Here is a 28,000-nt window from a genome sequence, read left to right on the forward strand (position 1 = left end):
CACCACTTGGTCCTTTCGGTTCACCCGCGTAGACACTCAGTCGGCCGCCGACAGCCGTGCGCGCGTCACATCTTCTCGTTTTATTCGAATTTCGTGTTCATATTTCGTTTCATACTTCGAACGTCAATTCGTTGAATTTCTCTCTCTCTCTCTCTCTCGTCGAATTATAGAAATAAAACAAAATTATTTTATACCCCTTTTTTTTTGTTTTCTACTTCTCTTGGTCCAATAATTTTCGTTCCACATTCTCGCGAATGGTCATTCGCTTTCTTTTTTTCTTTCCTTCGTCGATCGGTGGGGGTTTGGTGATATTAAAAAAAAAAAAAAAAGAGATAAAACCAAAATACAGTGCGCTATGAAATAACAAATCGATGATATATATTATAATTCGAATTATAGAATGATGCCGTTCGTCAAGTGATCACAACAAAAACTCGAGAACCAGTGTGATTATTATTATTATTATTATTATTTTATTATTTCGTTTAATACTTTTTATTTGTTTCTATTCTTTTTTTTCTTTTTTTTTTCTTATACATTACGATTTAATCTTGAAAAGTATTATTGCTGGGATCTTTTGGAAACTACAAAACTGACTCGGAAATCTAATCGCCGATCTAAACGCAGGTGAGAAACACTTTTTTCTTGTTTCCTTTTTACAAATATTTCTCAATTTTCTTTCTTTCTTTCTTTCTTTTTTTTTTTAATTATATTATCCTTGGCAATCGACGTAGACATTTTTTGGAAAAATGATCAAAGAAAAAGAAGAAGGGGAGGTGGAATAAAGTAGAAAAGGGTGGGAAGGGTAAATAAGAAGATAGAATAAACGATAAGTAAATGCCGAAAATCATATACGTAGGCGTTTGCGCGCGCACACGCACGTGTATTCTGATTACGCGGAAGAGAGACAGATAGATAAAGAGAGAGAGAGAGAGAGAGAGAGAGTCAGCAGACAGACAGACAGATAGACAGACAAACAGAGAGAGAGAGATGCAAACGGAAACGGAGAATATCAGAAAATTGTCCGGAAGGCAAAAAGCAAGCTGCAGCAGCAATAGAATTGTTTGGAACTTGAAGTTTTCTTTAGAAAATGAAATGAAAAACATGATAAGAAAAACTGTCAAAAACATTCTTTTGCGAATTATTAGGTTCTTCAAGACGTATATATTAGATTGTTTGAAAAGTAATTTGGTTTTTTTGTTGTTTCTTCAACGGCAAAATAATTTTTATTTTAAAGATCCAAGGATGTTTGTAGTAAAACTATTGTAAATAATCGAATTTAATTAGGCTATAAAATTACCACCGAAATATCCTTTTTTCGATTGAATTGAAAAGAATGTTTTTGATATTTGTGGAGTAAGCTTCTTTAGGTAATCGATAAACGTATTTTTCGATTAACATAATTTTCTGATCGACCAATGATAATATTTTGTACGAAAGAACATATATATTTACTCTTTATGATTAATTGTGTTGGATATATTCGATTTGTACACCTGTAGAATATTTCTATCTCGCTTTCTCTTTCATTTTCATTTAATTTCTTTTTTTTCTTTGATAAAAGATAAGGTAACGCGTTGATAAATATATTCTCAATGACACCTCTCGAGAATATTAATGAATTTATTGAAATTATTAAACGGAGTAATAATTAGAAGACGAATATTATATCGACTTATGTTAGTTTTATTTTATTTGACTATTTTTCTTTTCTTGTTATGCGCGAATTAACCGTTATTAAAATTAACCAACTTAATAATAACGAACCGCAAGAAACACGTCAGGTACACATGCGCTTTGCTGGTAGTACTCGGGGGCTGCCGTTAACGAGCACTCGTAATGAGTTCGGTAGTTCGATTAAAAGTCTTCAAATTTTCGAGAAATCTCGAAATTCCGTGTTACGAAGTTAAGTTCGATCCCGTTACGTGTAAGATTAAAAATAATAAATATATAAAAACGCGCGTAAGAGTAAACATTATTTTTTTGTCAAATACATTAATACGAAATAACGTAATAATATTTCTTTAAAATCATAATAAATAAATAATTTTAACGGCCGACAAATCTTCTCTTTTGTTTTGTTTATAAAACGATAGGAGGAATGAAACATTTAATCCCCGAATCAATTGCAGGTAACATAGAAAATGTCTTTTATGTATGAATACGTTCGTTTATAGATCTGTATGTGTGTGTCAGAATTTGTATGTGGATGCGTATATGCGTACACATATGGGTTTGCATGTCCTGCTGCTGCTGCTGCTGCTGCTACTGCTGCTGCAAGAGTACACGTAAGTGAGCGAAACACACGCGGGTTGGCGTTAGCGTGTTATACCAAAGTATTATATCGATTAACTGTTGGCAACAGAAGAGAGAGGCAGAGGAAAGCTTGTTGGAGGGTGGCATGGCTTTGGCTTTCCTATATTATTAATCTTTCTCTCTCTCCGTCCTCTTCTTCGCTTCTCTACCTCTTTCCTTTCCTTCCTTTTCCCTCTGTCTCTATCTCTCTCTCTTTCTCTCTTTCTCTTTCGACCCAGTCAACCCCTCGGCAACCTCTGCACCCCACTGTTGGTGCCGCTGTCGGCTGAACCTGCCGTATATGCGTCCGTCGACTCAGTCAGGTGTTGCGGGCAGCTTCCGTGGTTCAAAGAGAATCAAGAGTCACGACAGAGAGAGGGGGAGAGAGAGAGAGAGAGAGAGAGAGTGCTGTGCTTTACTTCCTTTGTTTAGTACCTTCCGGTATCAGCCTGGTAAACACCGTTTGAATGTTTCGACTTTTTCTCTCTCTCTTTCTTTTTTTCTATTTCTTTGTTCCTCTTTTCCATTCTCGTGATCGTTGACGCGGTTCGCCCAGCGGTTTAAATCCAATTTTCAACAAAGGAGAACAGTTTCCTGCTACGATTTTCGTATTTTAGTAAAGTGTATATGAGTAACAAGGGACTCGACATAGAACAATCGCGATTTCCGCGATTTTTTATCCGATATGAATTTACGCTCATTTTATTATTATATTCCTACGAATTAAAAATGAAATAAGAGGAGAAGGAGGAGGAAGAAGTTATTTGTAAATTTTCTGACATTAAAACTTTTCTGACATCGACATAAAAAAAAAAAAAGAAAATAAAAAAAAAAGGAAAAAAAAAAGAAAATTCTCGAGAAAGTTTTCCTTGCTAAAGTTTTAACTGTTAGAAGAACGAGGAACTTCCTCTCAAGGATGAAGAGAAGGAAGAGGAGGAAAGGGAGGAGGAGGAAGAGGGGGGTGAGGAGAAAGAAGAGGTGGTAGAAGAGAGGGTATATATCCCCGTTTCTCGTCGACGTATTGGAATAGTGTCACACGCATACTCAAATGTGTTTGAGCCTACACTTAAACTCGTCTAGGTATATTATATATTCACTGATACTGACGAACCGAACCGGCTGCACCCTGAATACACCTGCACTCGCTCGCCATTCGATATTTCCACAGATATATTAAGTGTCGATCGATTGATTCCTCATTGTCGTTTACGTAATCCCCGACAAAAGATATTAATGACGACAAATGACACTCCCCTCCCTTTTTTTCCCTATGAAAATTCCGGAAAAAATTTCTATGGTAAATCGATATACACAATTGCATGTAGATATTTAATCGATAAATGATCTAATACAATATTTGTACGAATTAATTGATACAATAGATTATTGTAAAAGAGGGCGACCGGTAGAAAGACATCGTAGAATCAAAGATCAAATAACTGGGACGAACCACACGTGCTCGCATTATGTGCTGCACGGGGGTTGAGGAAAGAAAGAGGAGGAGGAGTATTCCTTTCTTCTTATTTTTAGTAATATGTGTGTTACCATACAGAACATATTTTGTCACGAGGAAACGTTAGACTTTCGCAAAAGGGCATGGTAATAGGATAAAAAACACATTTCCTCTATGCTTTTGTCCGCATTTGAGACTTTTTTAACTTTAACGACCATCGTACAAAGTTTGTTTGGTTGAAAGAAACTCTTGAAAAAGAAAATCTTTCGACTATCGTAGGAAGAAACGTTGTTACCAATATGCGAAAGAACCTATTATCGTTTTATGTTCGTTTATCCGATCGATGGTAGATCTAATGATCGATGGTAGGACTAAAGTTTCGATATCTTCGTTAGATACTCGATCAATTTTAAAGGGCCTATCGTTTCATTCGGTTGATGTTACGCGTGCACGTACACCAGCACGTCCCTCTTGCTGTTAATACGCGTTAAATGATAGTGCGTTTAATAATATGGGTTTGCGTGAAACCGTCAGGAAAACCACGAAATCGTGTTCTCGGTGGTGCCACGACATGACGATGACAGGTACGTAGCTGGACTTGTCAGGTAGTGCGCGCTTAAACGTCGGTGAAGGGAAGACCGGTCTAAATGCAATTAAGCGCAAAGCAATTTCATTCCCTCTCACCCCTTTTCTTCTTCCCCCTTACTCCTCATTCTCCTCTCAAACCATCCTTCCATCTACCTTTACCCCCGATCCCAACCCCCGCCATTTATATTAGCGAATTTTTCACTCGTCTAACTCTTTTTTTTTATTTCTTTTTCGAAGATTATGATAAAAAAAAGAGAAGAAGAATGAAAAAAAGAACAAAAACAAAAGAAAAAAAAGAAATAACGAAAACGAGGAAAAACGAACGCGCACGCCTACGACGAGTTAAAAGAAAAGTCGATTAAAAAAGGAGCGATACAAAAACAAAAATTCAATCGATTCGATTCGGTTGTTTCCGAAAGGTAAAAAAAAGAAACAAAAAAAAAAGGAATGATTTTTACCCGAACATCGCCTAGCAGGCATGTCTCTCATCTTGTTCCCCCACCCCCGCCCCTTCCCTCTATCCCCTTTTTTATTATTTCGTTCTTTTACATTTCTGAAGGATTTTTTTACGCATGAACGCTCAAACGCCAAGCTACTACCACCACTACCACTACCATCACCGACAAACCTATCGTGGACACAGAACGCACGTAGAAAACGAAACGTAACCGCGTGCCAACCCGGGAAACTGACGTTTCTGCGCATGACATCTTTGTAACGAGGCAAGCTTTAACATACGCGTACCTACCTACCTACCTACCTACCTACCTACCTACCTGCCTGCCTGCCTACCTATCTACCTACCTATCTCTACCTACGTATATGTTGCGTACATACACATACATACCTTTCAACGTTACGTTAACAGCATAATAGTTTAGCGTTTCACCCCCAGGATCAAAAATCGCTTCACTTTTTGATACATTTTTTTTATCTCTTTATGTCAATATCCAACGTATGTACAGAATGAGGTAAAAGTCGCTTACCCCAACTTGATACAAATTACTTTTATTTGTTCAACGTTCATATATTCACTTTGCATTGGTTCGCATAAATTATTCAAATTGGTATCCATTTAATGTACACTCAGTACGCAACTCATTACATCGTTTAATTATTGATTTACATATGCCGAAACATAAAGAAGGGTTGGTGTCTAAATTTTAAAACGACTAGTCCTATCAACTATCGTAACTCGTACAAATCTTGTACCTCGCGTGCAGAAAATTTCTACGGTGAAATGCAACTTTTATCTTACCTTGTATATTATCAAAACGAACGTGTGATTGACTCTTCAATTATTTCACATTTCAATTAGAATTTATATAAAGGAACGAACGTATAGTACTATGAAAAATAGAAGACTATTGATCCTTCAATATTATTTCTTATTTCAATCCGAATTTACATAAACGATCTACGACGACTGCTGTCGTTTTATATATATCGTACGAATTTATTTATATTAGTTTGTAGAATACATTTGATCATATCTTTTTTGTAAAGATCGATATAAAAAGATATAAACTTTTGCATTATTTCTTTTTTTCTTTTTTTTTGTTTTATTTTGTAGGAAAATTGATAAAACTCAATATCTCGTGACTCGTCTTATGAATATTAAATTCATTTTTAATTACTCTATCAAGATTCAGTCCTGTTTCAAAGTTCTAACGTCAACCGAGTAAACGAATGACAGCAAAGTAAAGTAAAGAAAAGAAAGCAGAAAAAAAAGAAAGAAAGAAAGAAAGAAAGAAGGTATATAAACTAGGCGAAAGGAGAAAAAAAAGGAAAGAAAAAAAAGGAAAGAAAAAATAAGAAGAGATAAAAAGAAACGAGGAGACACATCGTAATCAGAAACGCTGTCTATAAAGTCTCGATCGTGGTGGTTGACGGAAGGAGGTTGCGGAGGTTGTGGTGGTGCTACCACTACTACTAGTATTAATGTTGGTGAAGGTGGAAGCGGAGGTGAATTGGGGGTGGTGAAAGAGGAGAGAACGCATCATCGAACGGCGGTGCGAGCCGGGGCGACGCGCGGTGGCTGTGCGTGACATTTTTGTAATGAAACCAAGCTGAACGTACGTCGGTCTCTCGGCAGTCAGTACGGTAGACATCTGGCCTGCCTCTCGCTTGGCCGTTCTAATATTGGAAATTTCAGTACGCCTCTACCTCCACCTCCACCTCCACCTCCACCTACACTTCCACCACCTTCGATAGCAGCAGCAGCAGCAGCAGCAGCAGCAGCAGCAGCAGCACTAGTACCAGCACTAGCAGCACTAGTACCAATATCAGGACCAGGACCAGCACTAGCAGTACTACTACTACTACCACTACCACCTCCATGTCCTCCTCTTTCGTCTCCTCTTCCTCCTGCTCCTCCAGGCGCCGTACCATGTGCGGGACATATGTATAAACATAAGCTCGGCACGACGCGATGCCCCGAAGCTCGTTTCCTTCAAAAAGCGAACTACGATTATTCCTTCACCCCCCCGCCCCCGTCTCACCATCTCTTTCTCCTATTCCCACCCCGTTTCAACCTCTTTTGTCCTCTCATGGTTTTATCCGAATCGCCCTAGGTACCCTAGTTAAGTCGATATATCTTCATTAAATTCCTAAATATCGTTAGAAGTTAGTCGAACGAACGTTGAAAAGTGGTAGTAGGGTTTCCGTTCTTTTCGGACTAACCGGTACTACGAATTTTTAAGATGTACGATAGTGGGATGACGCGGAAAGAGTTGAAGTAATATTCCGAGGAATTTATTTTAATTGGACGGATTATAAGAAGAAGAAGAAGAAGGAGAAGATGAAGATGAAGAAGAAAAATAAAAAAAAAAGAAACAAAACTTCACAGGATAGTCGAAACTCGCGCTAATTCGAAACTCGCCGCGGAGCAAAACGAGCACGGATTTCGAAGGATTTACGCGTTTCCATCTGGCCCTCGTTGTAAACTTCTCCTCCGACGAGGAAGCCCAGATCGTTTTGTGAGAGAAAGATAGATAGATATATAGATAGATAAAGAAAAAGATAGATGGAGAAAGAGAGATAGGCAAAGTTGCGAGCCGATACCGCTCGTTATTTTCTTTCTCTCTCTCTCTGACTCTTGTTGGAAGCTTCTGGTTTTCTCCCTTACGATGAAAAGTCGAGAAACAGGCGCCTCGTTTGCAGCTAGTTGCGTGAACGCGATGTATCTGTCGGAGCTTTGGCTGTTACGTGAAAAACAAAGTGAGTATTTTTAACTTCTTTTCCAAGTTGACCGAACCGAGAACGAGAGACACTCGAAAAGTTTGAGGGGGAGGGGAAAAAAAAGGAATCAAAAACATTTCGATCTTCTTATGCTTCGACTAACACGTTATCTAATTTGATTTGATAAAAAAAAAAGAAAACGGAGAAATCTTAACGCAATTAAAGAAACGCACGTGAGAGAATAATGAAAAATCTTGAGAAATAATAAAAAGATTTAAAAGAGAAAAGAAACAGAGGGTGCGTTTTCTATATCGTGGTTTTTGTTTGACGAATAAGAAGAAGAAGAAGAAGAAGACGAAGACGAAGGGTCGAGGTAAAAATCGAATTTGACGGAATAGAAAGAAGAAAAACAAACTGACGGTAATAATATAAAAAGAAAGGGAAAATTTGAGCGAGAGAGAGAGAGAGAGAGAGATATGCCTTCGCACGAAAGGGTCGCAGCTGTGTGCGATTACGTGCGCGAGACCCATGGATTTTCTACCCATGGTACGTATATGTGTGTATGTGTGTACTATACATAGTATATATAAGATCTACACTCGAAAATACGTATATCTACGTATAGGTGAGTGTATATATATATATCACTTTTCACCAACTGTGTGTACGCTCTTGTTTGCTTAACTAAGCGTCTTAACGAATTGCTAGAGTGCGTCTCCAACCCTGATCGAGGAAAAGGCCAAAGCTCCACGGCTTTCATCAAACCTCCTACTCTTCTTCTTCTTCTTCTTCCTCCTCCTCCTCCTCCTCTTCTTCCTCCTTCTCCCCCAACACCTTTTTCTCAGAGTCGATTAATGGCAAACTTCGATACCCCGATTGTCACGTTTCTCGGAGACTACCTTTTTCCATGTAAATGCGAATGAGGTCAGAATTTTAAATTCATATATCGAGTAATTCTTGCATAAAATGAGAATGATATTGTTTGTATAGGATTTTAACATACACATTTACGTAACTAGCGTAATCATCGTTACATGTATTAAAAAAAATGAGCCTTTATCGTTATATATAAACGTTAGTAGATAAAAATTGTCATCGATGCAACACCGCGAGATAAGATTTTCCTGCGAAAATCCGATTTGTTAATATACGAAGGGGAAATTCGTAAATCAGTGGAAAATGGTGGAAGCAAAAGAACGAGGCGGTTACTACGTCACGTCGTACCGCTAAATTCATCCATTAAGCTTAGACGCTCGTGCAGATGTACAATGTACATAACAGATTGGCTTTATCGCAGCTGTACGGACGTAAAATAGGCGACGGAGATCGCAAACACAGTGTACGACACTTGTTCACCCGATGACGAAGGAATGGCGGACATCTGTAATAACAGAAGACGATAGGCTCTACCCACGGTGATTAAAAAAATAATACCCATCTGTTACAATATAAGTTGCGTGCATGTATTGTTCTCTAACGTAATGTCAATTCTTTAGGGAAAAAAATGACAAATGTATACGTACGTGTAATATTATAAGGTGTGTGCGTATACGTGTGTATGTGAAAGAGTGACGTTCCATCATTTGTATTCCATAATAATTGATTTACGAAATCCTTCGAGCAAAATCAGGTAGACCCGATGTTATCAAAGGAATAGAATTTGGGAATCATACTTTTAAATATTAAATTATCGTAAAATGAAAGTACAATTTAGATTTTTGTCCAATGTTCTAGATAAATTATGTAATTTCTCTCGTATATATATATATATATCTATATCTATCGTATATATATATATATACACGTTAAGATGTAACGTTTTTTAAAACGAGATTTAACGAAATCTTCAAAATGACCGAGATAAGAAGTCTCTTCTCCGTCAAATAATAGTTAGCAAACTTGCAGTTTTAAATTCCTACGCCATTTGGCAATGCAATTTTGCAGTAAAAATTATAGCGAGCCATCAGAGGGAGCGTTTCTTGGACGAAACGAAGGGCTCGTTTGCATTTCACGTTAATAACGAGACCATGTGGCACCGAAGGCAGTCTGCTGGCAGGGCTGCTGCGCGTCAATAAAATAAAATTTCACCGGTTCGGAGTGGTGCACCATGTGGATCTTAAAGATTACTTCCTGCTTTTCCTTCCATTTAATTTTCTTTCCTTTAATGTTATTTCCTCCAACATTTTCCAAGGAAAAGAAGTATTATATTGACCGGAAAACAAATTTTCTTATTTCGTTTTTCTCTCTCTCTCTCTCTCTCTCTATCTCTTCTTTCTTTTTTCATTCGACATTTTTCTTTTCCTCGGACAATTTCGATCTTCCCCATTTTGACTTTTGTTTTTTTCCAACGGAACATGTTTCCCCTATTAAATATCGACGATTTAGGTATTCAACAACGGGCCGACGGATCGTGACGAATCTCCCCGTTAGTTTTACAAACTAACGTCCGTCCAATTCCATTAAAACGGCCATCGGTATGCACAACGGGGTAACCCGTTGTCGAGCACGTAGACGAAATATGTGACCGCCACTTGCGAAATGGAATCAATCAAATACGAATCGTGGTTACGATGACATAGATACTACACACACCTTCCGATTTCCCTCCCCCTATCATTTCGTTTAGTTTTTTTTTATCCCCGTCGTTTTTCGGTGGACAGGCGAGGACGACTGTGCGATTCAATTCCCTACCGAGAATATCTCGCCAGAGAAATTTGCTCGTTTGCTTAAAAGAAGAAAAAAAAAAAGAAAGAAAAAAAAAAGAACGAATAAAAATAAATGTCTTCAAATAGAGAAAAGTAGATGTTTTACTTTTGTAAAGAGAATTTCTTAACCCTTACGTGTTATTAAAAAAAAAGAAATCGATAAAAATAAAATGTATGATAAACGATACTAATAACAATAATAATACGAATCGATAATATTTCATGATACAGGTCGAGAGGATCGAGCGGTACCGCTAGCATGAAAGTGGACGGTGGAGTGGCGAGTACGACGGTCCTTCAGAAAGTCAAGGTTAAGGAAGAGGCAAAGGAATGTTGCAGCTTTCAGCAGGTCTCGGCAACGTCATCGGGGGCTTCGAGTGGGTCGAGCGTGGTCGTGGTTGTTTCGACGGGGACAGCAGCCTCGACGACGACGGCAACCGTCATTGCAACGACCTCGAGCAATTGCAATGGTCTAACCACTGTTGGAATAGCAGCAGCTACACTAACGAGTACCCCTACGACCACCACCACCGTACCTACCACGTCCTCGACCTCGAATTCTCTTCAAACCTCTGCCATCATCTGCCATCCATCGACACCGGCAACCGTTGTGGCCACCAGTACTGCTCAAACACCTGAACCTTTGCCCGTAGACCTCGACCTCAAGAGTAAAAATAAGGGTGAGTTATAGCATCTCAGGTGGATCGTTAAAACAAATCAAAAGTTATAGGCTTCGTGCATACGCGTTCAGGTAGATACAGGGAATATATATATATATTTAGAAATGTGCGATGTGTTGGTATATATCGTGCGTGTCTATCTAAGGTTTATCTAGTAACTCGGTCGAACTATTAACTTTATTTTTTCTTTTTTCTTTTTTTTCCATTTTTCTCGACAAATTATACGTAATCTTGTTAAACGATATCGCGTGGAGTTCGTATAATCATTACTATTTCTTTTTTTTATATCGTCTTTGCAATAACCATTATTTCACTTTCTTTTTCATTTTCGTTTTTCTTTAACATTAAATTCAAATAAACGCGGAAAGATAGGAGGAGACAATGCGAAGTTGAAAGGAGATCGAAAAGTCGACAATTAAGTTCGATAGATATTTTATAAACATATAATATACTATGAAAAATGTTATTTCTTGTTAGATTTTTATACGTTATATTGCTGGGGGTATAAAGGAGGGGAAGAAGTAGAAGATAAACGTTCAAACAACTAGTCATTCGATGTAGACCCAGAAAGAGAATGGAAGAGGCAAAAAGGAAAAAGAAGAGAGATAGAAAGAGAGCAAGAGAGAGAGAGAGAGAGGGAGAGCATTTTCCGCATTCCTCGTTCGGTGAGGAGAGCATTGGGCTTAGCTGTGGGCGCGTCGTACATTAGTTCAGAATATTGCATGATGGTACCCGTATATTCAATCCGCGGGTGTGTTCTCTCGCTCAAATCGTACATTTAGTACCGAACTGGTTATCTGGACGAATGAGAGCCCGCAGCTACCTTGGAAATGGCTCAGGAAAAAAAGCCTTCTCTCTCTCTCTCTCTCGTTCACTCGTGTTCGTTCTCTCTTTCCTACATCTCTTCTCTTCGCACATCAAAGTCCCGTCAACGCGAGATCATTCGCGGTTCGCGGCTCCCCGTCCCCCCGTCCCCCCTCTTCACTCCCCTCCAACGCCCTTATTTCTCTATCTTTGTTTTATCTCCCCCTTTCCCTTTCTATTTATTCGTACATCGAATCGATAAAAAAAATCGTGTCCTTTTTGTCATACAAACGGTTATACTTTAATAACAAAGAATAGAATTCGGGGGTTTTTTTTTTCTTTTCTTTTTTTTATTAGACGAATCTAATATCTCGTTTGAAAGTTTCGATATAAATAGGGGTGGAAGGGATATGGTGGATTTGTTTGTTTATTATTATTTTCATTATCAATTATTTTCGAATAGATTTTTAATCGTTCTCGTTCAATCATCCGTTCGTCTCTACTATTGTCGGATAATTTTTATTAGATTTTCATATTTTGAATGATCATTAATTAGAATTTTGCATTGTTTTCCTGAAAATAGATTTTCTTTTTTTTTTTTCGTCAACGAGGTTACTGTCCGGCACAATACAACCAACCACCTCATCCGTGATGTCCTCCCAAAGAGACGCTAATCTGACGGACTGACGCGAATACATATATATATATTTTTTATATATATATGTATATATATATTTTTTTTTTTATTTTTTCGACCTGCGTACGTCCGTAGGTCGCATCGTGTCGCATGACACGATAAATCTCTCGATCCGGACAAGAAACGTACGGGATTAAACTCGTGCATTCGAAACAAACAAACAAACAAACAAACAAACAAACGCAAAAACAAAAAAGGAAAAAAAAAAGGAGATAAAAATTTTTTATTTCCGCCGCTACACCCGACGCGATTTCTTCCTTTCCATTTCCTTTTCTATTTTTTTTCTTTTTTTTTTGCCTTTTCTTTTTTCCTTTCTGCTTTGTTTCCTCCCCCGTTGTCTTTTTTTTTTCTGCATTCCCATTTTATGTTTTCATTCTATTTATCTTGGACACCAACGAAATATTGCTTTTAGGAAACGAAAGCTTTTTTTCGGCCCGTCGTCGCGAGATTTTTCCCAAATAGAAATATTTTTTTCGGCGGTGGGGCAGGCGCAAAAATGATGCATTTCGTATCAATTTATGTTTTTTTTTTTCTATAGGACAAATTTCTATTGATTTTTACTACGTAGTTAGAATTCATTGCCTAACTCTTTGTAATACGTATTAATAATTTAACAGATTATACTCGTAGTACATTTAATACTCCCGGTACAAGTTATAACATATTATTAATTACTGTACTTACTGCCGGAAAAATCTCTAACGCTCCGTGTATAATAATAATAATAATAATAATAATAAAAATAATAGTATAATAAAAGATACCAGAGTACAAACGATATTGTCGCTAACAGATTAAAAAATGTATTATAAGTAAAAGCCATTAAAAAAAAAAAAGAAAAAAAAAAGAAGTCGCATTACGGACAGTAAAGTTTATATAAAAAACAAAAAAAAACAAAAAATTGTCAACGACAAAAAAAAAAATTTAGAAAAGATATTCCATTCGAAAAAGTAAATCGATCGATTTATCGGATGGACATCTCTTCCTATTTGAGCCGTCAAACTCTCTCTCTCTCTCTCTCTCCGAAAGTGCACATTTCATAGGTTCGATCGCAGGAAGCGGACTTAGGTGCATCCGCCGTTTCGAAATCCTTTGAGTGGATATGGCAGGGAAAGCGGGCGAAAATCCGTGTGTGTATTCGTTCTCCTAGAGAGAACAGAGTGGTGCAACGCGCGTATGTTTACATACAAACACAAGCATATACACACACATACATATAAAACATATATCGTGTCAGCTGAAAGAGAGAGAGAGAGAGATTGAGAAGGGGGAGGAAAGGGGGGGAGAGAAAGGAGACAGAGAATCACGATCACAGGATGTTCGTTTTCTCTCTCTCTCTCTCTCTCTTTCATTTTGCGAGAGGGAGAGGATAGCGAAACTCCTGCAAGCAGTCAGTCAAGCCGGTTGGTTCTAGCCCGGTGTGTTGGTTAGGTCGCTTCGTGCGCTGCCTGACTGCCTGGTCCAGACGCGATAAGGCACGTCCGACACTTCCACCGGGATTCTGCTCCAGGCTGATATCATATCCGGTACACCGTCGGCATTCCCGGTTCGCCGCCGTTCGAGGTATTTTGCGATAGTCGCCCTACCCACGACGCTGCCACCGCTCGTTTTCCCTGGATATGCTTATGACGTTGAAAGGGAGAAAGAGAGAGAAAGGGGGAGAGAGAGAGAGAGAGAGGGAGGGAGAGTCGTCTCTTTCTATCTTTTTCGAGACTAGAACGTCGTTGGTTCTTCTTCCAACCAACCAAAAGCTCCGATGGTCTTCTCTATCTCTTTTACCTCTAAAACCTCTGCTTTCCTTAAATTTTCAAAGATAAGAACGTTAAGGATTACTAGAAATACGTTTTTTATCAGATACCCTTATTCCCTCGGCTAGAAAAAGAGGAGGAAGAAGAAGAAGATGTGAAATAATAATGTAACAAACTGTAAATATTAGGGAGCAAGGGATGGGAATTTATTGAAATAAAAATTAGAGAGAGAAGAAAAATAAGAAACGTAGAAGATCTAATGGAATCGATCGGGAAGTAAAAATAGAAATAATGGAATCAAAGGGGAAAGAAAAGTAAAAATAATAGAGAGGATATGGCTTAGGGAGTGAAAGGAAGAAGGTAAAAAAAGGACAAACCTTATGAAGAAGAAGAAGAAGTAGAAGCAAGGAAGAGGAAGCAAGCAAGCAACCAAGCAAGCAAGCAAGCAAGTAAGTAAGGAAGGAAGGAAGGAATTGCGATCAAAGCCATCTGTTGCATTGTCCCGGCAATTAGGAGGCGACAGCTGAGTCTCACCGTACTTACTTCCAACAGAGATTCTCAGTCAGGTGGCACATGTGCGTCCTATCGATCACGAAACGACGAGTCAAAGATATCGGAGGTGCGAGTATATACAGCGGCTGAACCAAACTCTGCTGTCTTTCTCTCTCTCTCGAGTAACAAAAGGTGTCTCTCAATTTCACACGAGTTTTCTTGACTGTAAGTCCAATAGAGAGACTTGTCCAGAATCTAGCGCCGATATTTGACAATTCTTATGGAGTTGAGAACCTCTGCCGGAAGTAACAGCTGGCCAAAGGGATAGTAACATCAGCAGCAGCAGCAGCAGCAGTAGCAGCAGTAGCAGCAGTACTAGTAGCAGCAGCAGTAGCAGTAGCAGTAGCAGTAGCAGCAGCAGTAGCAGCAGTACAGTACCATTACCGTCACCTCGCTGGATACCTTCCCTGAAATTCATATATTCGCTGTATGGAAAGAAGACGGACGACGATTTTGCGCAACGAACCTCGATGAAAGAACCTGTCCGAAGAATTTAGGACGAATATGTTATGGATGGGAAACGATGATGATACTCCCAATATCAATGAAATCGGAACTCGGACTAATCTTGATAAAAAAACTCTGATTGTTCATCTTGCTTCCTGGATAAAAGAAATTTTACATCGGTTAAAAATGAGTAGTCTATTTATTATTTCATGATTTTCGTGATATAAAATAAACGTTAGCAATCTCGTAGATTGTTAGCAATGAACAAGAAGGTATAATATAGTCGATTCCATGGAGAAATCTTAAATATCTCTTTGTCAGTTGAGATCGTTCTAAGAGACTTTTTATGAACCATCTCTCTCTCTCTCTCTCTCTCTCTCTCTCTCTCTAGGGATCTCTTAATCGTAGACATTAGTCAAGCTCGTTTACGTACATGTACTTACATTAAAGTTATATGTTACGCAAATCACGAGTACTAACATTTCTAGGAAAGAGACTAGAGAAAAGAGAAAGGAAGTTAAAGAGAAAAGGTAACTGAGAGGTTGTGCACCTTGCACCCGTCATATCGTATAAGCTGTAGGTAGTTTAGTTTCTCGGGAGTTCAGGTACAGGTAATTACCTACCGGCTACCGGCGTCAGGTGGTAGTGACACGTTAGCATTAGAGCTTTCTCCTTTTACTCGTTCAAATTTGGTTCCTTCCCAGACACGACTGCGATCACATTCTCGCGCACCTATTATGCGGAAAATATTGAAGGAACTATACCGAAAAGATAAATCAATTTTCTTTAGAATAAAAAAAAAGTGTTGTTTCATTTAACACGTTGATAAATAATAAAAATCAGAGAAAACGTTGATAAAATGAAAACCTGAGTAACAGTTTGAACAGAAAAATCAACAATTTTTCTCTGACTTGTCGCTTCTGTGTCTGTCAGTGATATGTTTCGAAGGAGATAGAAGAGGAGAAGAAAGAGAATGAGGAGGAGGAGGAGGAGGATGATGAGGAGGAGGAAGAGGCGGTGGAGAACGTCGGTATGCACGGCTGTAACATTTCGTTATCGGCCGTCGTCACCGCCGTTTTGCCACGCATGCCACGAGCCCGGAGGCATTCTACGAGATAACGTGCGGAACATAGAATGGGAACAAGACAAGGTGGATGACACGGCCCGTAATTGCATGTTATCCGCTGCACCCACGCGACCGAAAACGAAGGACCCCATGTACACGCATATACACGAATATGTATATATGTATATATATATATATATATATATATATATATATATATATATATATATAAAGATGCATCCATGTCTCATCTCATCTCGTTTTGTCTCGTCTCTAAAGTACGTGCCCTAAAATATTCCCTAGCAAGGATCCTCATTCTACTCGTTCTTCCCTTACTCCTAATATGTCATATGTTGTGGATGGGGTTGATCTTAACGCGACATTTGCTAATAATTACATATCGTATATATACATTAAATCGATTTATCGATAAATATATACTTTCCTTATAATCTTGTGTTATTTCAAAAGTATAATGCACATTTATTCAGTCTTATATGTCGAATGTCGGCGATTTCGCGTTATTCAAAAGCAATTGGCATTACGTGAGAACGGAGAAAAGACTTTCGTTTCAGCGAGTCCTACCAGCAGCAGAGATAAAACATCGAGGGATGAGAATAATCACTCCGAGGTCCTATCACCGTCTTCTCAACATCATCCGAGACAGTCAACTCAAACCAATGGCTCTCGATCGGAGTATAAAGGTCAGTTGGGTTGCTCCAGGTCGTCGGACAACGATAGCCCCATGTCTTCGCAGCCTCTCAAACCTGATGTCGAGGAATCTACCGGAGGAACGTCAACCGGAACATCAGCTGGGCCAATCTCTGCTCCTGCTACTGTTACTGCCTCTACTACGAGTGGACCTTCAGCTACCTGCAGAAACGAGGAACAAATCGAGGCCAGCCCACTACTGTCAAATGGCGTCAGGTGTATCACCGGGTTTTTTGCTGGTCATGGAAAACTCAAAAGGCTACTTGGCACCCTCGTCCAATTCGCAACTGACATATCAGCTGACACCGGAGACACCGTACGGACCTTGGTACTCGCTCTCTTGGTACGTGTGTGTGTGTATATATATCTTTTTATTATTCTTTCCTGATGTGCCTATTTCAAATAGAGAAGTATTCATAACTCGAATATCATCATCAATTTGGATTTTTTCTTGTCTTTTTCTTTCGTATGAATTTATAAAGACCGATCATTCTTCTTAATTATACCGTCCATGGTAACACCATAGGCAAGTAATTCTTTGATATGCCTTGCTAAGTACACATTTGCACGCATCATCTTGCACTCGTTGCGATAGTCTAACGTAGCGCTAAATCAACATACGCGTATCTGCCAACTGACGACGATGACCATAGAAAATGCATAGAATAGAATAGACCGATGGAGCTGCGATGTTGCTGGGGACCGGTGGTACTTTTGCAGAAACTCTAAGTGCATCTTCAAGACAAGTTTGAACATGTGCGAGAGAAACGCAAAAGAGGGATGGCACTCGTCTTGAACGTTCCATCAATTTTCTATTAGAAAGAAAAAGTCCATTCTACGAATATTTTTAACATAGTAAATGAATCCTTGTTATACGATGATTTATATTACGCTTCATACATATTTTATTTAACAAGTGTCGCATAATCGATTCGTTTCCATTCCAATTTGATGATTTTTTCTTCTATCGTAAATTATCGAACGAAAAAATAAACGTAAAATAACAGAAATAGAATATTTAGCATTGAAACTATGAAATCTTTCGTCAGAGAATTGCGCCTAACGCAAAACGAGGACAATCGATGGTCGATATATCGCTAAGCCGATTGTAAATATTTAAAGTACCTACATAATGTATGAACGTTCGAGCACGGAGGCTGCATGCGATTCAGGAAACGTGACATCTGGTAAACGTGCGTGACAGTATAGCGATTGCAGCACGTGATCATCAACATAAGATCAAAACTGTGGATTGAATTGATTGATAAATACTATTGTAAAGAGAGAGACAATAGATTAATCTAATCCTTACTATTTAAATCCCTTTAATCCAATATAATATAATATATATATATTTTTTGTTGTATATATTACAGAGCGGAACTATGACTGCTGAAGAATTTCACTCTGCTTTGCAAGAGGCCACGAACTTTCCATTGAGGGGATTCGTTTTACCATACTTGAAACATACTCTACCATCTTTGCAAAGGGATTTGAATACAGCTGCCAGAGCTAGTAATCAAGTGAGTATATATCTACGAATATTATACAATAATAAATAGTTTAATCATAATTAACTCGTACATTTGACAAATTTCATTCTACATTTTCGATTATTCATTTTTCCATATAAGCCGTTGCTCGTTTGTATCACCAATTAGAGAAAACTCTGGGATGTATGATATGATTAATGAACGAATGAAAAATTAAGGAGCATTAGCAAAAGCGTTCTAACGCGATTCCATGTCCGCAAATTATAAGAAACATGATTCAGGAATAGGAGTAAGGTCTCTTTTAGGTTCGGAGTTAGCGCGAGACATCGTTAGGAGAGCATAGTTGGTAGCCCGGAGCGTTTTAATGGCCGGTACGACGCGTTCCTTCGGGCTTTCGAGGACGATATAGAGGGTTCGACGAAAATAATAGTGGCGGTTGACCCATAAAGAGCGAGGTGCTTTATTAGACCTGCCACGGGGATCATAAATCACTGCAGCCACGCTCTGGTAGAACGCGTAACGATGCATGAACGAACGAATCACTTGGCAAAATATCGTTCCTACATTCTTCCTATCATTTGCAAATTTTTATTTAGTCGGATATATCATATCGATGCCGACAAATTTGCGTTTAATAAAGGGAGAAGAAGAAATTATCTTTATAATTATTTATCTCGTAGAATTGTAATGCAGATAATGCGATCCCAATGTTCCACGCAATTATTTTCATGAACTCAACGATGTTTCTAAACGCGACTAGCGAACTATCTATAAACTTGAGGAGTATATATATATATATATATAAATAGAGAAATAATATCTTTTGAATCAGAAAGAGGCTACTGTTAAATGGTATCTCTAGAGTTCTACGTGACCAATCCTTATTTCCACATATGCGAAGGAAACTATGCAGAATTCTAAACGTGGATGCGCCGCTTCCCCAAGATTACAATCCTTATTTGTTATTCAGAAGCTGGCGTAGCCCCTTAAAGGGACGTCGCGTGTCGTTGATGTCTTTCTTGCTTTTGTCCCTTGGGGGTGGGGGGAGAGGGGGGAGGGCCCCCGACCGACCTACAAATTTATATGCGTTACGACGTTCTTTCGTGACTGCATCAATGAAGAGAAAGTACACATCCCAGGACTAAGCTAACCAATTGAAAATTATTTCTATGATCTATGAAATTTACATGATCTTTTATCGTCTTATCCATCGATTTTTCTTGACAATTTTGAAAACATTGCTTTTCTTATGTTTCGTGGATGGAATACGTTGACGAAGTTTGCGAAGGAAAAATCTCAGACGTGTAATATCAAATGAATATTTAAAATATATATATATATATATTAACAATAAAAAGAAATGTAATATTAATTTAAATATATTATAAAAATATTTATTTGAAAAATTCAATATTGAAAATTCGAGTTTTTAATTACTCGATCATCGAAAATATAAAAAGTTCGACGATTGACGAAAGAAGAAATAAAAAGGAAGAGACAGAAGAAAAAGAAAGAATGTAAAATTATAGAAGCTCTTTGATTCGAGAAGATCACGTTTGGTGCATGTAAGAGGGTAGAGAGGAAGAGGTGGAGGTTGGATAGGCGTCACGTGTAGCAACGTTCATCCTTCCTGGCAGGACCAACTGGATCGCGCTTATGTTACTCGTGCACACGTGTTAGTTTCTATGGTTAGTACCGTGGAATGGAGTGAAGAGAAGGGAAGAGAGGAGAGGAGAGGAGAGGAGAGGAGAGGAGAAGAAAAGGGAGGGAGGGAGAATAGGAGGAGAGGAAGAGGAGAACTCAACGAGCCCAGGAGGATCGAGTAAAATCAACACGGCGAAAGCTGACCGGCTGGCAGCCTGTTTTAATTTCCCAGGCTACTTTCTCGATTGTAGCTGGGAGCTTAGCAGTCTGCTTCGCGAGGGGCAAGATAGATGAACGAATCGAACGTACGGAACGACCACATAAAAACCTTTCTTCTCTCTTGAAACTTGGAAACTCTTCTCGATACAAAACCACCCTTCCTTCCTTCCTTCCTTCCTTCTTTTCATTGCTCTCTTTTTTTTTTAATTTCTTCATTCTCTCGAATTTCATCTAAGCTTCCTCTCTCTCTCTCTCTCTCTCACTCTAGTAAAACTTTATATCGCGAGAAAAATAGTTTATCATTAAAATAAACAAAATATACGAAGTGTTAGAAATAATAATAATAAAAAGAACAAAAAAAGGTAGCCCCGTGTTCGTTCATATTTTTCTTTCTTTCCATTTATACATATACGCTTGTTTTATCGTAATAATTGCGGATATACCAAGGTAAAAGCAGGATAATAACTCGCTTTAAAGGGCGAGATAATCTCGACATAAGACAGACTCTTCCTCTCTCTCTCTCTCTCTCTTTCTCTGTCTATGCCTTTCGAGCATCGTTGCACGTTCTTGTAATTATCCCTCCTACCGTCCTCTCCTTCTTCTTCTCCTCCTCCTCCTCCTCCTCCTCCTCTTTCACTCTTCCTCATTCCTCCTCCTGCACGTTATTCTCCTTTATATTTGCATTAAATCCACGAATGGTATATGTAATCCTGTATACTCGGTCGGCCGTATACCTATTGGCTCGTTGATCCGGCTAGTAGTATTGTCTACCATATATCCGACATTTATAAACTCCTTCAGTGTTCTCTTCTCGTCTGTATCCACGTAACTACCTATGTAATTCGCGTATGTGTGTTTCTCCGTTCAGATGCAAATAGTAGGAACGACCAGTAGTACGAGTCGTTAATCGCTTAGGATCAGACCGAATGCAAATAGCTTCGAGCTACTCCTCGACACTCTCTTCTTCCCCGTTTCCGACCGATTTCGATCAGAGAAATCTCACGAAACTCCCCCATACCAATACGTGGTATGTCAATCATCCAAACTACTACTATTACTATTACTATTACGATCCAAAGAGATCGTAATTTTGCAAAGACACGTTCGTAATCTATTACATCTCATTAATTTTATTATTTTCTCTTATATATTAATTTACGCGAAATATATTCTATGTTTTTAACTATCTCTATTGTCGTCAAATTCGTTTCTATAATTAAGAATATTTACTTCGAGGAAATAAATTTCCAACGATAGATTGGATCCTTATTAATCCTTAATCCTATTTAATTCATTTATTTATAGTATTTCTAGTTAATACGAAATTTTGTTTTTAAATGTAAAAAAATCATGAATTATCTTTCGGGGAAAAAAATTTCATTCGGAACAATAAATCTCTTAATATTGCCGTTGGTCATTAGATTACCTAGGACTAACACAATAAAAATCTAGTGAAAAAGAATTAATCTTGCGGCTTTCGTTTATGCTTCGACATCCAGCTGTTGCCTCTAAGATTGAACGAAGGTAGAAGAAGAGAAGAAGTAGTAGTAGTTGTAGTAGTAGTAGTAGTAGAAGCTGACGTGCGCGTTACGCCGAAGTAACGAATTGTAAATTAATGGAAAAAATTTACATTTTCCCCCGAGACGCCAGTACCAAAAGCTAAAACAAAACTTGCAAATAATGTTTTCTGGAAGTTTCAGTCCCGGGCACGTAACATTGTCTTGGGTTTATTTCGACTTTTATTTTTTTTCCTTCTTTCGAAATCGTTGCAAATTTCTTTTTTTTTTTTTCTTTTTCTTTTTCTTTTTTCACTAGTGAAATAGAACATTTATTTTCTGCGCTATTTATTGACGCTTCGTTATTTTACATTGATAATCTAAATTAATAATATTATCGTATTAAGTTTCTTTATTGAATTTTCCATAAAGAATAATCGAAAACTCTCGAGATTAGGTGTAGGATTCTGTAAACATATCGAGTAGGGGATATTAGAGAAAGAGATCGGAAAGTTAGAAACAGGCTACCACCATCCGTCTGGACCGTATCATCTCGTCTAATGTAAGTCCACTGACGTAACTATAGAAAACAATCGGAGCAATAAATGGCAAGGAGCTCGGTATATCTTCTTTCACTCGCTACTCGAGAAAGGAAGAGAAAGATCTCTAATAGAAATAATTTTTTTCCTACGATATATAGGATAATAAAAAAGAAAAATAAGTAAAAAACAAAAATCCGTGTACGAGCAACTTCTATACGGGTGGTCGTTCATGAAAAAATCTCGCAGGCCCATATAGGACACGCGTACGTACACCACCATTGAATTTTAAATAAAATTACTCGTATTTGTTTACCCAATAGTCGAATAAAAAATATGGATAAAGAGAGAAGAAGAAGAAGAAGAAGAAGGAAAAAGAGAAAAGAAAAGAATTATGGAAAGAGATTATTATAAAAGGTAATAAATTATCGGGGTTAAAGAGCTTGTGCGTAGGATCTAGCCACCCACCCGTACATCGTTAGATAAGAAAATTGAAGTTGAAAAATTTTCCAACAAGGTCAGGATCGATGATCGTTAATTACGAACTGCGTTGGTAGCAATTGGAAAAGGAAGAAAAGTGTATAAGGAGAAAAGAGGGACGGCTGGTGATATTGAATTAGAAGCGATAAATCCCAAGCTGGCAGGCCGATTCCAGTATTGAGAGTAAAGAGGAAAGACGTTGGGAATAAAGGAATAGTACGAGAACTTTTGACGTAGGAGACGCGAAGTGTTGGCGATAAAGAACGCGTCCGACGAATATTAAAAATCGAAACTAATTGGAATCGCTGGTACTTTGAAACTTTAACGGTCTAGCCGCTCTTAATTGCGCGAGATTAATCTTCTTTTATTTTTCTTATAAACGTCAAGAAAATATGTTCGGATTATCAAATTTGTCATATAACTCACGAATAATCTGTCAAGCTCGTAATAACTATGAACATTGTTGTTGTTGTTGTTGGCAGTTTGAAATCGTACCTATTGCAATACAATTATTGAAATTTTCAATTTTTGATTGAATTATAATATGATTTCACATTTATTTTATTTGTTATAGTTTATTTTTAATTACTCAACGAGTAATATAAGCTTTCCGATAAAAGATTACGAAAATTAACGCGATCTACGAAATGATTGTTTAACGGTAAAATATGATACGAAAAAACTTTGTACCCGACCTAATGGATTCTATTTTTCTTTGTTTTATCTTTTTTCCAGACATGTGCACAATTCCTTCGGAATAACGAAACGGCGATATTGGAGGCGGTCGGCTTGGTACAATCAGGCGAATCCGTAGAAATTTTTGGAGAACACGGAGGAAACGGACTCGGAAGTGGAAACACCAGCGGTAACCAGTGCCCACCGTATTATTCGATGCGTTCTAACTCTAATCCGAATGTCGGGGCTATTCAACACTCGAACAATGCCACTAACGCCTTGCACCATTACTCTGGTTCCTCTTCTCACGCACCAAAACGTCGTGCATCGGATACTCCGTAAGTGAACACGCTTTTATACTAAATACCACTTTGTCCCTTTTTCTTATTACGAATAATCTCCGACAATCAAAATGAGATATTCAAACTTACGTATAAAAAAGATTTATTATTTATTAAAATGATGTCATTGATTCGTAAATAAAGTCGAATTTACGACGATTATAATCAAATAGAGTATGCTAAATATAAGATCAATCATTTTAATGAATACATATCGCGCCTATTATTTTTAAATTAATCGGATAAAATATGAAGAAAATTTCGAAGAAAATTTACGGTAATACACGTAGAAGAAGGATGTTGAAATATTGAATGACGTTTTAAATGAATCTGTTAAATTAATTGGAACGAGGAAAGATATCTGTGCTGTCTTCGTTCACATCCATAACAATAATTCACGCAATAACTGACTCCACGCACCTGCGTGTACACGCGTGCGTAGTATATTTGCCAAGCCGCAAACGATCTACTAGAGTTTTTTCGAAAAATCTTGGCTTAGAGCCTGCGATTCTCGCGAGTCGATATTTATAGGGAACGAGCCCTAAAGCTCACCCTCGTGAGCGGCCAAACGAGAGGAGTACGCTTTTGGATCCTGACCTTGGCGTTGATGTGAGAAACGACATCCGAATGTGTCGTCTCTAAATCTCTTTTAAAAGAATCAACTTCTTCCACGAATTTCATTTCAAATGAAAAGTCCTTTTACATCTCTCTTTTTGATCGTGCTTTGCTAGAAACGAATATCAACCCTTTGAACTTATGAGCTCAACCCTGACATGACATTTTATTCAGTTTATAAAAAGAATTAGTAGAAAAATTTTATTTAAAATTAACTTTCAAAGGATATACGCGCGGTATGTAGGTAGTAGACGGAACATAAGAGAGATGTCAAAAATAAACAAAAATCTAATTAAAATAACAGAACAATTGCGATATTAGGTGTTAAAAATTAAAGTAATCAACGATAATAATCCGTTCTATTTTTGATGAAAAATAATTAATAAGCTTGTTTAATCGATTACACTAAGCTACTATCGTCTGCACGTAATTCGTAACACGGTAGGGAAAAGGAAGCCCTCGTTCGTCGCAACGTGGCTCATTGAAGCAGGTGTTCGATTAAGCATCGTGTTCCTTGAAAGGGGTTGAGGGTGAGGATCGAAGAGTACAGAGTGAGAGAGAGAGAAAGAGAGAGAGAGAGAGAAAGAGAGAGAGAGAGAGACCATCACCCTCCAGTGGTGGTGAGTTGCTTAGAGGGAAGAAGAGAGATAGAAAGAAAAGGATAGATAGTACTGAGAGAGATCAGAGTTCGATGGCCACCAAGAGGTGGAAGGAAGGGTGGTTAGTTCCGGTGAGGACACGGATACTCAGGCGAACAGGCTGGGGCGACGAAGCGAATTCGAAGGCGACAAAACGTGGTGTGCACGCTGGCAATGCCACCCTGGCTGGCGTCCTCTCGATATGTCTGCCGGTGACGTTTCCATATATCATCGGAGTACCACCTTTCGTGAACGTCATCCTCTTCTCTCCCCCCTTTTCCTCTTCACCTTCCCCTCGTAGCCTTCTCCCTAGATCTCATCCTACCTACCCTCTTTACCTCAGCTCGACCTGCTAACGTTGGAGCAAGCAAACTTGCCTCGAGTACCTATTGGCATATTCCGGACTAATACATGCTCGCAAGATCACTCCCTGATGCCTATTCGTTGAACCGTACCGAGGGCCAGCTGTCTTTGAATCTCAACTATACTTCACACCTACCTACATACCTAACGAGCCAGCTAACTACTTTGAAATTGGACTATTGTCAACCACTATCTTTTTACTATTCAAAATAAATTTAACCCCTCAAAGTATTACTTCGTATTTTTAAGTCGAGTGGTATTTTTAAAATTTTAAAGAGATACGAATGTTTTATTACGATCTTAATTCTTATCAATCCCCCTTAATAAGGAAAAGAGGCAGTAGGAACTGCGGTAAAAAAAAATATTAGGAAGCAAGTCTCACGCGCGATGCGTATAATTAATATTTTTGAACGATCTAAAAAGATTTCTTTCTTTTTTTTTTCAATGTAAAATAGATAGATTATACGGATTTCGGAACACATGTCGCGTTATATGCATGCATCTTAATACACACTAACGTACACACACACACACACACACGCGTAACGTACGGCCGCGGGACTGTTTTATGCACATGTTTCTTTGATGCATACCATATTGCACGCATGTTTTACGACATACACATTACACGGCACATATGCTTTCGAGTAAGTACATGGACGGTTTAGTGGATGTGTTTTCTACTAGACGCATTTAACGTAGGATATATTTTTAGAATGGCAAACCACACGTGTAACATGTACGAAGTTTAATAGGGGTATCATCGTATCGAACAGATACATTGTATTTGTTTCTTACAAAATCTAATAAAGTCGATCCGAAGAATTTATAAATCAATTAGCTCTTTAATTTCATTTGTAGGTATTACGAAAACGGTACCCTGCTCGAGGATATACCAGTTTACGGCAAAAGGCCTAATCCATGGGGAGCCCATCACCAACAACAACAACAACAGCAACATCAGCAACAACAGCAACAACCGCAACAAACGGAAAACTCCTCATCTTATTGCTGGTATCATCCACTTCACGCAGCAGGTGGATCTATTCAAGGCCACGGACACGGACATGGCCACGGGCCTAGTCCCGTACCACCGAGCTTGGTTCAAATTAACCAGATAAACGCTTTCTCGACGCCCCATCATTTGTCCCAACAGCAACAACAGCTGAATCACGTTCAAAACGGTTCTAGCTTCGACGACGAATGGAAAAACATTCACGTTATGTTGAACTGTATTCTTGGCATGGTAGAGAAGACGAAAAGAGCTTTGGCTATCCTTCAAAGACGAGGCTGTTCCAGTCCCGCATCGACGCCTGTACAACCGGCAAACGTGATAGCACAGAATGGCAATGCCAACAATACTGCTGGCAATAATCCTTCGACCAATGGCGCTCAAGTGGAATCTTCGACTGGTGACAGAGATGGTAGCTTAAAACGTTTGTCTGGAGAAATTGTTGCTCAAACTATTCGAGCTACCGAGGATAGGGTTGCCGAGGTGAAAAGAAGAGCAGGTAATTTTAAAGCGATTTAAACGATGATTATTAATTACATTATTCATTCAAGTTAAAATTATATCTATCATTTGTAGAAGAGGCCGTATTGGAAGTGAAAAGAGCAGCTGTTGCTGAAGTTCAAAGAGCAGTTGCGGTAGCGGTTGCCGAATCGAGAGCAAGCGAACGTTTGAGAGTACATAGACTTTTGGATTTACCACTATCTCAAAGAAGTCACGTCGGTGTCCGTCAAGCTTCTTTTGTTAGGGTTCATGGAAGTTCCAATGTGGTGGAGACCAGTGGTAGAACCGCTCCAACACCTACAACTACTTCTAACTCGGCACCGTCCGCTACCGAAGATGACAAAGATACGCATTTGACTAATATAGTAGGATCGGTATGTACAATATTTCGTTATATTTTTAACAATAAACGTAAATTAGACTAAACCAATGGATCGAATGAATTATTTTCGCAGAGCTGTTGGAACTGTGGCAGACCGGCATTGGAAACTTGTGGTGGGTGTGGGATCGCAAGATATTGCGGTTCCTTTTGTCAACATCGCGATTGGGAAGCTGGTGGACATCATGCAACATGCAATAATCCTTTACCACGAGAACCTCGAAGATCGTCTTCGCGTAGTCCACCTAGAATCGGTACAGCTAACGTAACAGGAAGTATTAATGACGCGGAAGGTTCGACCGTGTCGGCAACCACAGCAAATACCATCTCCAAAGGAAAGTGACGACATGAGGGAAAGAGTCACGTACCATTACGATTAGCCAGACCGATCTATTTCGATCCACGTTGATATTCCCTAGCAGAAGACTCAGAGAGACTTCTTACTTTGTTAAGGACTCTGCTATATTTTCCTCTCGCTTTCATACTCTTCTTCTTCTTCTTCTTCTTCTTCCTTCTTCCTACATCTTCTCTATTTTTTTTTTCAAGAAATTTTCTTTTGAAGTATGGATTTTGTTTTTAGAATACGATTGATACAAGGATGCATTTTATTATCCTAGTGATTTATTATTCTTATCGTTAGATGAATTTGTTAAATACTTTTATGTTATATATCGGAGAA

The 28,000-nt window shown here is 38.5% G+C and overlaps 1 protein-coding gene across 3 annotated transcripts; it reads left to right on the top strand.

The window, feature by feature from the left end:
• LOC122526566 (protein CBFA2T2) lies at nucleotides 1-27,922 on the top strand. 3 transcript variants are annotated; one of them, XM_043650063.1, is made up of 8 exons: nucleotides 1-446; nucleotides 10,453-10,901; nucleotides 16,791-17,269; nucleotides 18,303-18,449; nucleotides 23,533-23,810; nucleotides 26,291-26,940; nucleotides 27,018-27,316; nucleotides 27,398-27,922. In XM_043650063.1, exons 2-8 carry the CDS (start codon nucleotides 10,481-10,483, stop codon nucleotides 27,662-27,664), a joined length of 2,541 nt encoding a protein of 846 aa, XP_043505998.1. In that variant the 5' UTR covers nucleotides 1-446; nucleotides 10,453-10,480; the 3' UTR covers nucleotides 27,665-27,922. The 3 variants fall into 3 exon arrangements, with proteins under 3 accessions (XP_043505998.1, XP_043505996.1, XP_043505997.1); XM_043650061.1 differs by lacking the exon at nucleotides 1-446 and adding an exon at nucleotides 465-627; XM_043650062.1 differs by lacking the exon at nucleotides 1-446 and adding an exon at nucleotides 8,007-8,062.
• The last annotated feature ends 78 nt before the right edge of the window (nucleotides 27,923-28,000 follow it).

Source organism: Polistes fuscatus, unplaced genomic scaffold (assembly GCF_010416935.1).
Source record: "Polistes fuscatus isolate 324 unplaced genomic scaffold, CU_Pfus_HIC Scaffold11, whole genome shotgun sequence".
In the NCBI taxonomy this organism is placed as follows: Eukaryota; Metazoa; Arthropoda; class Insecta; order Hymenoptera; family Vespidae; genus Polistes; species Polistes fuscatus.

Bases quoted from the DNA above. Each gene is read 5' to 3' on its own strand.
- LOC122526566 (XM_043650063.1), top strand. From the start codon at position 10,481: ATGAAAGTGGACGGTGGAGTGGCGAGTACGACGGTCCTTCAGAAAGTC. The intron at 10,902-16,790 runs GTGAGTTATAGC...CTTTCGTTTCAG, and splicing joins CCTCAAGAGTAAAAATAAGG to CGAGTCCTACCAGCAGCAGA. The intron at 23,811-26,290 runs GTAAGTGAACAC...TTTCATTTGTAG, and splicing joins CGTCGTGCATCGGATACTCC to GTATTACGAAAACGGTACCC.